Source organism: Talpa europaea (genome assembly GCF_964194135.1).
Source record: "Talpa europaea genome assembly, chromosome: 7".
Lineage (NCBI taxonomy): Eukaryota > Metazoa > Chordata > Mammalia > Eulipotyphla > Talpidae > Talpa > Talpa europaea.
This window is the reverse complement of record NC_140074.1, coordinates 2,247,067-2,262,473: the sequence shown is the minus strand read 5'-3', so window position 1 is coordinate 2,262,473 and position 15,407 is coordinate 2,247,067. Positions and strand designations below refer to the sequence as shown.

The 15,407-nt window shown below is 48.7% G+C and overlaps 1 protein-coding gene across 1 annotated transcript in view; it reads right to left on the bottom strand.

Moving 5' to 3' along the window:
- The window catches only part of SETX (senataxin), a gene marked incomplete at both ends in the record, with an annotated part of 52,267 nt that continues 36,860 nt past the window's right edge, over positions 1 to 15,407 (bottom strand). The window contains 9 exons of the mRNA XM_084236295.1: positions 1 to 714; positions 2,431 to 2,518; positions 4,068 to 4,166; positions 7,639 to 7,803; positions 9,193 to 9,285; positions 9,951 to 10,138; positions 11,244 to 11,351; positions 12,211 to 12,360; positions 14,252 to 14,323. Of these exons, the coding sequence (XP_084092421.1) occupies positions 1 to 714; positions 2,431 to 2,518; positions 4,068 to 4,166; positions 7,639 to 7,803; positions 9,193 to 9,285; positions 9,951 to 10,138; positions 11,244 to 11,351; positions 12,211 to 12,360; positions 14,252 to 14,323 (1,677 nt within the window). The remainder of the gene's footprint in view (positions 715 to 2,430; positions 2,519 to 4,067; positions 4,167 to 7,638; positions 7,804 to 9,192; positions 9,286 to 9,950; positions 10,139 to 11,243; positions 11,352 to 12,210; positions 12,361 to 14,251; positions 14,324 to 15,407) is intronic.

Here is a 15,407-nt window from a genome sequence, read left to right as displayed (position 1 = left end):
CTATAACAGCTTTCTTTTCTTTGAGCTACTGTCCTCCTGCACCCTCCTGGGGTCCCAGCCAGAGCCCCAGTTCACAGGCGGGCTCACAGCGCTGTATGTGTCCTGGGCCCCGTCACTGAGAGCCCTGGTCTCCCTCCTGTGGCTGAGCCCTCCTCGCTGCTCACACTTCCTTTTGCTGGCAGCAGCCTCGGGGCCAGCAGCCAGGGGCTCGCACTGCGCCAGACAGGCCTGTCTGACTGTGGACAGCAGCACCGTGCCGCCCAGGTCCTGGGGGCTCCCCGGGAAGCCGGGCTCTCCCGATGGCAGCGCTGCTCCGGGGTACTGGGGGCTCGGGGGCTGCGGGTCCCTGAGGTGTGTCTCGGGAGCCAGGCACATTCTCCTGAGCAGTCGCGGGTCCCGAAGCTGATCCTGCGCGGGGGACCGCTCGGCATCCTTTGCAGGAACGACGGACTCCCTGGTGTCGGGAGGGGCGTGGTACAGGGAGGGCGCGAAGGGCGACGTGGCGAGCCCGCTGTCTGGCCTGCTGCCCGGCAGGCCGCCTGGGGTTCTGCACGCCTCGGGGGCCAAGGCAGGCGAGTGGGACAGACTCCGCTGCAGGACGGGCTTGAGCTTCAGGATCTTCATGGCGTCGTGTTTATAGTTCCTGTCACAGGTCTTGATGATGGCGCCCCGCTTCTGAGCATCCTGGATCAGGTGATTCCAGTGCTGATTTTCCTGGAAACAAGAGGAGGCAGAGTTACACCCAGAGACGCACCCGACGCTGGGCAGCACGGAGTTCAGCTTTCATTTCTGAACTACTAAGAAGCAAACTTTCCAGACGAGACTCTTGAGAAGGCTGAAAGGAAGAGCGATAAAGACCAGCCCTGGCCCGTGAGCGCCCCACCACCATCCCGGGCTCCCGGTGGTCAGCGGCCATGCAGATGGTGTCCTCTGCCCCGTGCCGTCGTGTGGGTGCCGATTAGATGTAATGAAGTAGACATGCTGCTCCTGGGGGTGCGCACGCCAGGACCCCATGCGAGGAGTGCAGACCACGCATGGTCACCGGAGAGGGGTCGGGATGCAGCTGACGCTGCGGAACAGGGGGCCCCACCTTCCAAGTGCAGGGCTTGGCTCTGCAAAGAGGTCCTAGCGTTCACCCAACTCCCTGGGGCCCCGAAGCCGCAAAGGGCTAAACTATCTTTATCCGGGAAGATACTAGCCTGGATGCGGCCCCTCCCTGCTCCGCCCCTCCACCCTTGGGACTCACCACGCCCGCTGCGCCCACAAAGGCGCCTGTAAGCGAAGTCGCTAAGAGGCCGCTGTAACAGGTTTAAACATGATCAAAATTCAGCACCACTATACTTTGTACTAGAAACAATCCTTGCACTAGGTTAACAATAGACAAGAAATCATTTTTTAACACTCAGGGCCTTATTTAGATCTCAGAAAACACCTGGAAAAACCCACCCATTATTCTCAGGTACCTACAGACTCACAGGAAGTTGCAAAAAAAACAAAGGCCCGTGCAGCCCACACACAGGCTCTCACATGTTATTACTAAGAAGCTTTTGAAGTTTTCAATTTGACACAAATTTTTGAGGCAGAGAAGCTTAATAGTGAGATTAACAGGAAGACTAATATAACAACGTACTACTCCAGTAGGCATGGGAATCAAATTTCAAAGAGCAGGAACAATAATGTCATCTTTCTATTCTACTGGATACACTTAAGAGTGATGTAATAGATTTTTAATCATTTTTTAAAAATAAAGGTGGGTATTTATAATACAATAAAAATAGAAATACTTAAATTTATAAAAAAAATTCAGTATCAATTTGAAAAGAGATGCATGCAGCATGGCAAGCTGTTCTCTAGGTACTCACAAAAGCCGGAGACCTGAGGGCTGGGTGAAGCCCCGGGGAGGGAGACGGTGCTTGAGCGCCCTCTGCTGGCGCGCTCTGCAATGGGGAACCGGACGGCCTGGCTACAGAGAAATCCCAAAAGCCCGGGCAGCTGGGACCCCTGGTCATCAAGCAGCAAACACCTACTCTGGCTGTTACGTTACTGTTTGTCTTCCAAAGGTGTGAACTTGCCGCCTCTGCTGGAGAAGCACTCTGCGCCCTGCAGGCGACCCCGCACGCGCCCCGGCCCACGGCCTGCCTCAGCGCTCGGCCCGCACAGCCCTTCCCTCGTGTGAACTCACGCACCCCTGGATGAGCCTACAGTGCCGACATGCCGTTCTCAGGAGGACCATCTAAGGGCACATGGGGTCGCAGGCTGAGAAAGTGGGGAGAGGGTTACGTGTGTAGGGGCTCCCAGGAAGAGGCTGCTGGAGAAGGTAACCACGGGGCAAGAGGCTCACGATTGTGATGCAAAGTAAAAACGAAGCCTCAGCCCAGCAGCAGCAGCAGCAGCCAACGCCAAGCCCTCCGCTCCAAGCACCGTCCTTACCATCAGGGTCCTGAGGTGCCCAAGGATGAAGAGGCTGTACTTGGCTCGCGTGATGGTGACGTTCAATCTTTGCAAACTTGCCAGAAACCTAAGCAAAAAAACAAAAAAACAAACAAAACTTCTTTCTACAGGATGACTCGCGTGTCACTAAGGCGCACAGTCGGTACCTGGATGGCAGGTTTAAAGTCCCAGGGCTTTGACTTTTTTTTTTTTTTTTTAAAGATTTATTTATACAAGAACTGGGGTACAGGCCAGATGCACGGGAGGGTGAGAGGATTCACCAGAGACAGAGTGGGGAGCAGAACAGGCAGAAGGACTGAAATACACTGCTGAGGAGAGCAGCGGGCGAGACAGGAGAAGTCTGCTGCGCCATGTGGGACCCTCGCTGGCTGGCCGGGATCGAACCCGTACTACAGAGGCTGCGGACAGCTTCACAGCGTGGCGCTCAACCGCCTGCGCCACCAGGGGAGTCCCCAGGGCTTTGACTCTTGCCCAGCACAGGCACCTGCAGAGAAGCAAGTCTCTTAACGACGAAATACCCAGCACTTTCCTTCCCTGTGGCGCAGCTGTCCGTCAATCTCCTACTTTGATTTCAATGAGATACTGGACATTTTACTCTAGCAGTATGACTTTGAAATCTAAAAAACCTCCTAAAAAATACTAGGATCAATTATTGTTAATTTTAGATTTATTTTAGATTATTAAAATATTATAGAACTAGTGCATAAATACACCAACCACAGATCTGAGGACTGAGAAGTATCAGCACTGGTGTATGATAAAGGGGAAATTTCAAATAGTTGGGAAAACCTGAGTTAACCGGCCTCCACCCGTAGGAGCATCTACCCCTCAGAAGGGACAGGGACAAATCACTGTCCTTTAAGAGCAGTTACACAATCTGGAAATTTCTTACCTTCTCCTCAGAAGGAAAAAATAACTACATGGACGCCTCAGGGCCTTCGCTGCCCATGACAGTGCACTCCGCATCCACAACAAGTTAACTGCAGTTGTTAAGAGCTACACGCTTAGCCAAAGCAGGAAGACAAGAGAAAACCACTTTGGGACACATACCATTTGAGTAACACGTTCCTGCAAAATGCATCTGATACAAGGATTTATTTCACTCTAATTAAATGAAAGAACAGAGGCCTCCCTGGTGGTGCAAGGGGTTAATACACAACCTATGAAGCTGACAGTCACTGCAGCATGAGTTCCATCCCCGGCCAGGGAGCTACCCACATGGCACAGCAGACCTCTCCTGACTCGCCCACTGCTCCCCTCAGCAGTGTATTTCGGTCAGTCTGCTTGTTCTGTTCCCCACTCTGTCTCTGGTGAATCCTCTCACCCCCCGCACCTCTGGCCTGTACCCCAGCTCTTGTATGCATAAATAAATAAATCTTCAAGAAAAAAATAAGTGAAAGAACAAATTCACACAGAAATGGCTAATATCCAAGGTCCCAAGAGAAGCGGACCTCACAATGGATCTAGCAATACGTATCTAGAACTTGAAAAGGAAACCGTAGGATAGTACAAGTCTTTATTAAGGAAAACTAAGCAAAAGATGGTGTTCTCGAATAACGACTGAAAACAGATCTAACTCTGGGTTTTAAACAAGTAAGTCAGTGATAGTTACTCACCCAATGGAACCTTGCGAAGTATTTGCTCTGACACACGTAACAATAACGCAATCTTTCTGACGCCCCTGGAACGCATCCACAGTGTCCACTTCTGCTGGCCTATTCACAAGAGAGAAACACGTTCACTGGAAAATGTAAGGTAATCGTTAAACGTGTCTACATAGCAGTACTTTCCAGAAGTGCCTTACACGGAGCCATCAGGTGGAGTCCACACAGCACCAGAGCCCCCACCATGCACAACTCAACATTTCTATCACCAAGAGGCCTGTGCCTCTGAGCCAGCTCTCAACTCCCCTTCTCCCTGGGCCCCGGCAACACCAATGTACTTTCTGTCTCCATGGATTTTTCTACACTGACATAAAATATGTGTCTTCCTGTGTCTGGCTTTTTTCGCTTGGTGTAAATTCTGTGCACGGATGAACCACAGCTCACCCTTCTCAGCTGAGGGCACACCGGGGCTGTTCCCACCTCCTGACAAGTCACGTCGCTGCGAACATCCCTGCACAAGCTTTAGTGGGAACCTTTTTCCAAGTCAGGCACACACCTGAGCAGACAGGCTGGGTCACGTGGTAATCTCATGTTCAACTTTCTGAGGCGCTGCCAGCTCTCCATAGTGATTTGCCATTTTCCACTCACACGAGGGTAGGGCTTACTCCACATCCTCACCAAACGGTCTACGGGTTCCTCGTACTGGCTGTCTGCGTGGGTGAGTGGCACCTCCCTGTGGTTTGAGGTGTGGTTCCCTGATGGCAAACGCTGTAGAACGCCTTTCCAGGGGCTGTTGGCCACTTACCTTCCTTTGAGAAATCCTATTCAAATCCTTGGTCTATTAAAGAACCACACTGTTTATCTCCCTGCTAGTAAGCTGAATGAGCTGCTTCTATGGGACGCGAGAGTCTTCGCGCATGTAAGACCTGCACACGTTCTCTTACCTTCTGTACCTCGTCTTTCCCGCCCTTTGTTAGTGTCCTTTGACACAAAGAAATTGTTCATTGCCAAGAGTCCCATTATCTACTTTCCCTTTGGTTACCTTTGTTTGGCAGTCGTACCCAAGATGCTGCCGCACCTGTAGTCACACAGATCTACCTTTTGTCCTTACAGTTTTTATAATCTTCCTCAGATTTGGGGAGTGGTGCCATCTTTGCAGCAGTAAGCCTCTAGGCCGAGAACATGGGACGTCTTCCCATTTATTTAGGTTGTTCTTCAACTTCTTTCAATGTTTTATACTTTTTAGTGTATAAGCCCTACACTTCCTTCCATTTTAAGTATGCCCTTCTTTTTGATGCTATTGGAAAGATAATTTTTCCTCAATTTCTTTTCCAGATTGCTCACTGCTAACAGACTGAAACACAACTGATTTTTGGGTATTTATCTCATGTCCTGCAACTTTGCTGAGCTCATTTATTAGGATTAAGAGTTTATGTGAAGTTTTTAGTTGCTAAATATAAGGTCATGCCATCATGAAAAGAGTTTTACTTCTTTTTCAATATCCTTTCCTTTTTCTTGCTTAATTGTCTTGGAGAATAGCTCAGACACTGCTGCAGGTGAGACTCGAGATTAGGCATCCTCCCTGATCTGAGGGGGGACGTTTTCAGTCTTATCAAGTATGATCGTTGCTCTGGGTTTTTCACTGCTGCCTTTTATTAGGTTGAGGAAGTTCCTTTCGATTCCTAGTTTGTTGAATGTTTTTATCATTAAAGTATGATGGATTCAGTCAAATGCTTTTTCCACATCTATTTAGATGATCATTTGGGATTTCCCCTTTTATCCTAATAATATGGAGTATCACCACATTGATTTTTTGTTTGTTGAACCAAGCTTGCATTCCTGAGATAACCCGCTTCCGCTGGAGTGTCTAACCCTTTTACTAAGCCGCTGAGCTCCGCCGCCGCTGCTGTGCTGAGGGCGCCGCAGGTATATTCATGCAGGATGCTGTGCTGTAGTTTTCCTGTGCGGTCTTTCCGTTGCTTTGCTATCAGCAATACTGGTCTCATAAAAGGAGTTACAAAGTCTTCTTTCTGCTTTGATTTTTTGGAAGAGCTTGAGAAGAGTCACTGTTAATTCTTTTTCTAATGTTTGGTAGAATTCATCAGTGAAGTCTAAATCTGGATTTTTCTTTACTTTGTACAAACCACTTCAGTTTTTTAATTTTTTTTTTCTGAGTCAATTTTGCTTGTTTATGTGTTTCTAGGTTAAAAAAAACTTTTGAATTAGTGGATTCCTAATATTTATTCTATAATTTTATGGCTGATATAAAAAGAAAACAAAATCATGATCTTCATCCTACACACAAAGGCACTAAAAGGGGGAAATAATTTATTCTACATGGAAACGAGACTTCTTGAGTCTGCTGGAATGAATCCCAATAAACAAGTCATGAAGCCACAGGTAAAGGCCTGGAGTTTCTCCGTCAATGCCCTGTCAGGTATAATGGTGCCAACATACCAACTGGCAGGCGGTGCTCCTTCTGCGGGGCTACAAGTGGAAGCCAACCTGTGCCCCGGAGTGGCCTGTGGGAGCAACAGTCCAGCCTCCTGGGCTGGATTTGCTACACCATGGACACGGGCTCAGGCAGCCCCAGAGTTAGGCTCCTTTTCTTCTTCCCATCAATCTCCTTTCTGGTTTTTCAATTCAACAGAAATATTGGCAGTACCTGTCCAAATACACATCCTGACTTTGAAGAAGCAGATAAGCATGCTGTAAACTGCCTCTGAGGGCTGTGTGACAAGACTCTATGGCGGGCCTCCGAGGGTTGAGGACTATCCCCAGACAACAGCAAGAAAGGATACAACAGCTTTAGTTCAACAACCAACAAGAAACTGAATTTTCCAATAACCAAAGAGCTTTCAAGAGAACCCAGTGCCTGACAGGAGAACACAATCTAGGCAGACACCCCGAGAAGGCCTGACCAGTAGCTAACATGCGCCCGGACTCAAGACCAAATGGAAATGCAGGAAAAGCTGAAGCTGTGAAAAAACGAAGATGCACTATGAGGTCAAAGACCTGAAAACAAAGAATTAGGGTGCGGAAAAAATCACTTCAGAGAAATTATGAAGAGGAAAATATATACACAAGCAAGTCAAGCTCTATGAAGTTTCTCCTAGGACTGAAGCCATTTCATTAAAAAAGTGAACCCCCGCCCCCGACCCAAAACTGAGGTCCATAGGCCAGAAATGTATTGCATGAAACGGAACAAGAGAGCTACAAGTTAGAGGAAATTTCTTTCCATTAACTAGAGGCCATTTCTTACCAAAGAATTGTGAACCTGGTGCAGGTTTCTTAATAGTGATATAATTCTAAATGAACAATTAGCTCTTAATCACATTTGAGTGAAGTCATTTCACTGGTTAAAACATTTTCAAGACTATGGTTAGAGTTTTTGATCAAACAGCTTAATACGGATTCTCAAGGTACTAATATTAGACAATTACATGGAAATTATAAATTATTCATCAGTCACAGATAGGAATTATTTCCTGAAAATGGAATGAGAACCAACTGATACTGCTATAGTGACTATTATGCAGATCAAAAAGACAGACACCTGAAAAAAAAATAATAGGTTCCTCACCCTTTTCTGTCAAACTCTCTGTCCAAATCCTTCTGAATCATGGTCTTCTGGGCCTTGTAATGGGTGATGATGCCAATGTTCCGGAAAGTGACATCCCTCCTTTTGTCTTTAATAAGTTTAATTATTTCCATTACCAGTTTTATTTCTTGAACATTTACATATGAGCTAAATAAAACGGAGAAAAAGAACAACACATCAAAGCTAATCACACCCAATGGCTACTTACGTCCCCATCCACATTTGCATCACAGTAAAGGGCAGGCAGGCAGCTTCATCTTTTATTCAGTCATTCGTGCTTCAAGGTGACTATGATGATGACCATAATATCACACACATAAATAGGCATAAAAATAAACACTCAGTGAAACATGAAGCTGTAAGAAAAGATTCTGAAGTGAACTGGCATTTAGACACCAAGCTCATCTGGCAAAATAGTCTTCTAAGAACAGAAGTGTAATAATGAAAACGTGACTAACATATAGCTAACTGTAAGGGCTTATTGTCTTCTAGCCACTGAGAAAGCACAGATTTATCGCCCTGAGTTACCGCCCCACCACTGAGGGGGGCCCGCGTGCCAGTCCAGCGAGGGAACAGCCTGTAACATGCTGGCCACCCCTGCCGCGACCAGCCACACAGGGCCCAGCAGCAGGCTTGCTCCTGTCCTCAACACCCTCCTCACTGGTCTGCTCCTGCACTCTCAGGTCAGCCCCTAGGCCTAGGCCTCCCCTCATCGCAACACCAGATGCAAGCTGGGGTGCCCTGCACCTTTATCCCTTGGTTACCTCTCCGGTCAACACTCCTTGTGACCGTCCATCCCTTGATTTCAGGGCTCAACTCTCACCCCCGCTCCATTCTAACTGGCTCCGCAACGGCCTCTAGGCTGCAGACCCCTTGCCCGCTGCACGCCTCTGTGTTTCTAACTTCTCCCTTCATCTCCGTCTCAACACGTGTCTGACCTTCACGCAGGACACCAGCTGCCTTGCAGCTCTCATGACAGGGGTGGACTTTCCCGCCTCCCACTTCCTGGCAGGGGTGGGCTTGTACTGTGCGAACAAACACCGCTGCGGACATGACTCCTGACTCTCACAGGAAGCTCTGGCAACGTGGACTTTCTTCCCTAATTAGCAAACACTCCTTTTTGGCATTAATCACAGACCACCCAAACACCTTCCCTAATTCATAATCCAGTATCCTTGATGGCGCCCTGATTAACACTCACCCCCCTGCTCAACCACAATAACCTCACATCAGGGCCGGGTCGGCCCGATGCGCAGCTGTGATCTTAGCACGTATTTACTCAAGGGTTTTACCACGTGTTAGATAACATGTTCCCCATGACACAGTCAAGAAGGAAAGAAGCTGGAAGACAGAGAAATATCAGTAATTCATGTTTAAAAAAAAAAAAAAAGAGGGAAGTTATTGATATAGCTAAATGAAAATGATTGTGCCCCAAAACTAGACAGAGATGTGTATGGAAAATATTTTGAATAAAAACAGAAACAAAATAACAATTCTGGGACCATCCCTGGGAACAGAAGAAACAGGAGCACATACTCATTGTCCCGTCTTTCTGCGCCGTCTCCCACGTCAAACACCAGGTAAGGCTGGAATGGCCAGTCTGACGAGCACCGACTGGTCTCAGTCACTCTACAAAAAAGCAGCCACCGTTCAGAATACAAGTTGTAAGAGCTTTTTGGCTTTTTAAATTTATACCACTTTTTTGCAGAGCAGGTGCTGGGGAAGTTAAGGGGAAAGGAAAGACCTTTAAAAAAAAATGTTTTAGTGAAAGGTACAAAACAACCTTAATCCTATTCCCGGACTAGGGGGAATGATCCATGAATTGAAATATGACACATGTCACAGGAAAGTTCCTGCTGGTAAAGCAACAGAGAGAAGCTAGCCGCAGGACCCCACACCGCCCACAGCCACCCCACCCGGAGCCCGCAAGGCCGCATCTGATCTTGAAGCTAAGCACGACCAGGCCTGGTTAGCACCTAGTGTAGGGTTGTGAGGACGTATGTCGACTACGGCATGATTTTTTTTTTTCTCCAAAAACTTCAAAAGAGCAAAAACAAAACGAACGTGAGCACAGCACAGAGACCAGCAGCAGATGTAGCAAAACGTCACCACTGACTCTCCCTGTCCATCCTCTGCCGGTCTGCACCTGCTGCAATCAGCGTGACTTTATACAAGTAAAAGACGACAATCAGGCCTTGGACTCGGGACTTCTATGGCTACACATAAGCACACAGTGACGCGGCTCTTCGCCCTAAGCTGCAATGGAACACGCTGGGAGCGAGGCTGAGGCCCACCTGTTGGTCTTCAGGTTTCTGTTGTACACGTAGTTGGAAGGGAAGAGGCAGATATCGGGGTGCATTCGGTACTGGGTGGTGAGCTGCACGATGGGCAGCCTGCTCATCACGTCGTGCTCCACGTTCTCGCCCAGCAGCTTGCAGAAGCGCGCCATCATCGACTGGTCATAGCCATACTCCTGCGCTTTCTGCGGGGCCAAAGAGAGCCATCTGCGGGGGCATGTTCATACTCTCCCCGCTGCCAGGAAGCCATCACGGACCTCGAGTGCCACATGGGAAGTCAGATGACACAAGATCACCAACGACCAAGATGCTGAGAAAGACGTCTCCAGAGAGAGGAAGACCCTGAAAGCCACGTGGCCTAACAGCTCAGGAGTTCCTCCTCAGAAAGCCCGCACATGCTGATGAAGGCCGTGCGAGCGTGGGGACAACAGAAGCTACTGACAGAATCCGACCGTCTACTCTTCTGTAGGGCGGCGCCTTCCCTCCTTTCCAGCACAAACCAACACACCACTTGAGGTGGCAGTCGCAACACCGCGCCTGCGCTCCAACTCCAAGGAACCACATGACAATGTTGAGTGATTTCAAAGAACAAAACCAAACCACATGCTCTTCACGCCACACTGCACAGAAGTGTCCCGAAACGGCCTGTTCTCTAGGATTTTCCCACAGGCACGACTCTATGCATTTGTACAAAGAATCTGTGCATTAATAAGAGTTGAACTTTTATGCTATTTTCCAAACCATGGTGTAGATCGATCCAGATGACCCAAACATCTACCAACTGCTAATTCTAGGGTACACTTCCAGGAGGCCCCGGTCCCCTGCACAGCCTCAGTCTCCATCTTCACTCTCGCAAGGGTGCGAAGGGCACGCTTTCCGATGCGAGGGATGCAGGAGACTCTAAAATTGGAAATGCTCTCTAAAAATAATCTCGTCAATGTTTTCCTGAACTTTGCACATATTTAAATATAAAGCAGGGGGCTGGGTTTTTTCTTTCATGTTTACGTTGGTAAAAGAAATCAGAGAAGGCTTTAGCAGCACCTCACCCTGCCTTTCCCACAGCAAGCGCCTAGTGCACGGGCCCGTGCCTCTCACCATGCTGACGCTGACGCTCTCCTGCACACACGCACACCACCACGAACAAGGGACAACAGAGGTTTCTCTCTTCTCAGCCATTCCCTGCTATTCCAACCAAACAACAGATGATGATCCAAGAGAGACCCCTCTGTTTCCAGGAAAAACAAACAAAAACCCCTTCTACTTTTAAGCACTAAGAACAGAAGAACGTACCATGGAGATGACGGTGGGAGGGAGCTGTTTGGGGTCGCCTACCAGGATGAGCTTGTTGCAACGATGGATGAGCGGAGTGAGAGTCTCGACTTCACAAGACTGCCCAGCCTTGGTAAGAGAAGACAGAGAAATATCCTTAACTCCCGCTGCTATTTATTTATCCACATACATTTTCTCCAATTCATAGACGTTTAACCCTTCAGGAGTATCACTTTCTTCTTCTGTACCAAATAGCAAGAATAAGATTTCCTCTAGAGAGAAAAACAGAAATAACTCAATTCAAAAACCCCCCAAGACCACACATGTATTCTGAGGTCAGCGAGCACTCAGGAGTCAGTCCCAGCGGAGTGTCACTCCAGTGTGTCCCTGTCCCTGCCGGGCGTGTGCCTGAGGGACACAGGGCTGCGGGTACCCCACGTTCTTCACGCCACTCAGAAGCCTCTTCGGTCCTAGCACTCAAGCTGCTCTTCAGTCAGCGACACTTTCTCCAGCAAGCCCACGAACCCTGCTCTTTCTTTCCGGCGAACTCCGGGTCTCTGATCTCCGGGACTGAGTCTCTGTCTCTCATTTGTCTTCTGGCTCGACATTCGGGCAAACAGTCGGTACCCAATACATGCTTGTTCAGTGATGAGCTAGGAATAAGGATGCTAGCTGGAAATGCCGTGATGCAGAGCTTTTCAAAGTTATGTTAAAACTGCTCCAGAGGTAACCAGAGCAGCAAGCAGCAGCGACTCGGGGCAGTGGGGGCTTTGCTGGGAATAATCGGTATTCCGCGGATGACAACCCAAACGTGGGCCTGCAAGGCGCGCCGCGGTGGGTGACCAGCAGCGTGACTCAACGTCACACCCGAGTCCAGGCAGGCAAGACCAGCTGCCAGAGCCCGCCTGCCAACACCTCAGCAGCCATAGCTCTCTGAGACCTGCTCCCGATGGCAGTGCTCGAGGCTGCACGGCCAATAGCTACTGACCTCGTCAACAATGACACAGCTGATGGGGACACCTCCTTGCCTACGAAAAGCAGACTCAAGCAGCAAGCCACCGCTGGTGCTCAGAGTGCAGCAGATGACATGGGACTCCAAGATGATGATGCTCTGTGTTTTCTGGGGGCGTCCTTGAACCTAAGGTAACAAACGAAGGTTGATCAAAACTCAGTTTACATCAAGTCTTGATGACAGGCCTATTTTGACTACAAAACACCCACCCTTTGCTACGTGACACAACAGCAGTTGGTAAGTGGCAGAGGGGAACCCCAAACCTAGAAAACAACAGAAACATTCAAGATCACCAGAAACCACCACGCAAGCGCTGCTCTGCTGTGCAGCCTCAGCTCCAAACAAGACGGAAGCACATCAAGAAAAACTGATTTAGGGCCTCCCTGGTGGCGCAGCGGTTGAGCGCTGGATTGCGAAGCTGCCCGCAGCCTCCGCGGCACCGGTTCAATCCCCGGCTGCTCCCCGGCCACCGGAGGAGGGTCCCACATGGTGCGCAGACCTCTCCAGCCACCCGCTGCTCCCCTCAGCAGTGTACTTCGGTCCTTCTGCCTGCTCTGTTCTCCGCTCTGGCTCTGGTGAATTCTCTCACCCTCCCGTGCTTCTGACTGTACCCAGTGCATGTATAAACAAAACAAACAAATAAATAAATAAATAAACATGCCTCTATAAAAAAAAAAAGAAAAACTGATTTGGTCAAAGTAGATTACGATTATGAGAGCCAGACATACGCGGCAGGTGTCGGAATAAGCAGAGATTAAACCATTACACTGCACTGTGAAGTACCTGGATAGTACCAGGGTGAGGACTGTGCTTGAACACACATTCTCCTGTTAGTTTCTTGGCCTATCATGCCTACTGGAAAGCCTGTGCCAACAAAAAACCTCTGAGAGGGACGAGCACTGTCCTTCCAGGGTGAGGAAACACCCGGTCAGTTTCTATAACGCAACATGGTGTGATGGAGCCAGGCAGGGGGCCGGACCCCTCACTGCACAGGCCATCGTGCTCAAGTACCCGAGCAGCGTTTCCATCAGAAGTGCAGTTCGCCTGTTTGTTCCTGGAAAGCAGCAGTGATCATTCCTGCACATGATCTGCTCACAGGGATCACAAAGCGCACCTGTAGGCTTTAAGGGGTGGGGGGTAACTCTGCTCTCTTGAGGGCCCCATGTTACAGCACTGTGGGTCCCCCTCCCCTCACAGCCATCCAGGCAGGAAATCTGCCAGGCCATGCAATTCCATAGCCCGCAGAATAATGCGGAGAGCAGCAAAGACCCAATACCTGTGCACTTGGGATTCATCTTTAAAGTTGGAAGATTAATTTGGTGCTCAGTTAAAAATAGTAACCCATCCAAAAGAAAAATTTCAGCTCAAAAAACACGTTACCAGCTGATATTACCCTCTCCCCACAACCCCCAGACTGGCTTCACAAAGACCGCATTCTGGTGACCAGGACAGAAACAGGGCTCGTCCACGCTTCAATCAATCCAAATCTTAACTGACATCGCTATAGTCAAAGAACAGTGGGGAGGCTATGCGCGTTCCAGAGGGGGTCCCCGCGGACAGACACAAGCGCAGAGACGACACTTTTAGCCAAGAATTGCAGAAAAGTTGCCCGAGCTTCACGTCCATGCCAGCTACCAGCCCCTGGTAACCCAAACACAGGCCTTTCCTTTTTTCTTTCTCTTTAATAAGGAAACCCCCAAGCCTATTTTCATTAACTATCTACAGCATAATATCAACAGATTTGGGGGGAGGAGACTAACAAGAGTCTCCTTAGATACTTACCGAGACCTAGAAAAGGAAAAGATACTTTATCTCTCTTAGAGATTTCAGTTGGTAATAAGAATTCATTAGGCTAAATAAAAAAATGTAAGTGGACATGTAATTACACCATTTCTTTTAATTTTGTTTAAAATTTTTTATAATAACTTTTTAAATGTGATTGTGAGGTCCACAGGTTTCAACACTATTTTATAATTTAGGAAAGTAAAACTAGAAAATGCTGTACCTAATCACTTACCTCTTTAATTTTAGAAGCAAGCTCCTGCCTTTCTTTTGAAACGCTGGCAATTTTTTCATCTAATTCTTGCTTCTGAAAAAAATTAGAATGCCATCATTAAAATTAAACAAGCATTGTATAATGTTTTCCAGTGGATTACCTCATGTCAAAGCGTGAACCTCCACTACCAGTCTGTTTTCTCCTTCCCAGTCAAGTCCTGGCTCCCTCCTGCATGTGTGCAGAGTCCAGCCGAACCACACGTGTGGAGCAGCAGATGGAGCACACAGCTGCTGCATGCCGGCTGGGTGGTGGCACCTGTGCAGACCGGTCTCTGCCCGGACACCAGCCCCTCAGCACATCGCCCAAGACAGCAGTCCGCAGGGTCACAAGCAAAGGTTAAGCTCCTGTGATCAACAGTGCCCCTGCCTCAGAGCTCCTTCCCCCAATCTCTAGATGGTTCAAAGGTGGTTTCTCAGCCACACCCCAGTCCCCTCTCTGGCTACAGTGTGGTAAGCCCCAGCATCTGTCCTTAGAAACAAGCATCAGGGGCCTCCCCTGGTGGCACAGCGGTTGAGCGCTGGGTTGTGAAGCTGCCCGCAGCCTCTGCAAGCGCTGGTTCGATCACCGGCGAGGGTCCCACATGACATGCAGACCTCTCCTGCCGCCTGCTGAGGTCCTGCTGCCTGCTGCTCCCCTCAGCAGTGTACTTCGTCACTCTGCCTGTTCTGTTCCCCGCTCTGGCTCTGGTGAATTCTCTCACCCTCCCGTGCTTCTGACTGTAGCCAGTGCTTGTATGAATAAATAAATCTTTAAAAAAAAAAAAAGAAAAGAAACAAGCATCAGACCTGCCTGCATGTTTAGTGACTAATCAGAGTCCTTCCCTGGAACTGAAGCCAGAGGCTGGGAGAGAAACCTTACCTCCCGCTGGGTTTCTGGCGCCCCAAAATACTAGTATTCCTCACCTCCTGAAGAAGAAATGGCTGACATACAGAAAGGACCTCATCTGAGCCGCTGGATCCAGCCATGCTGAAGTTAATCCATTCTCAGATTTCTAGGTAGAGGAGCCACTGAACTCCCTTTTTGTCTAACTTAATTGGGTTTCTTCAACTTGCAGTATAGAAACAAAGTAAGGCAGACATCAGCAATCTACAGCCTGTTAGCCCATTTAGTTCACCGT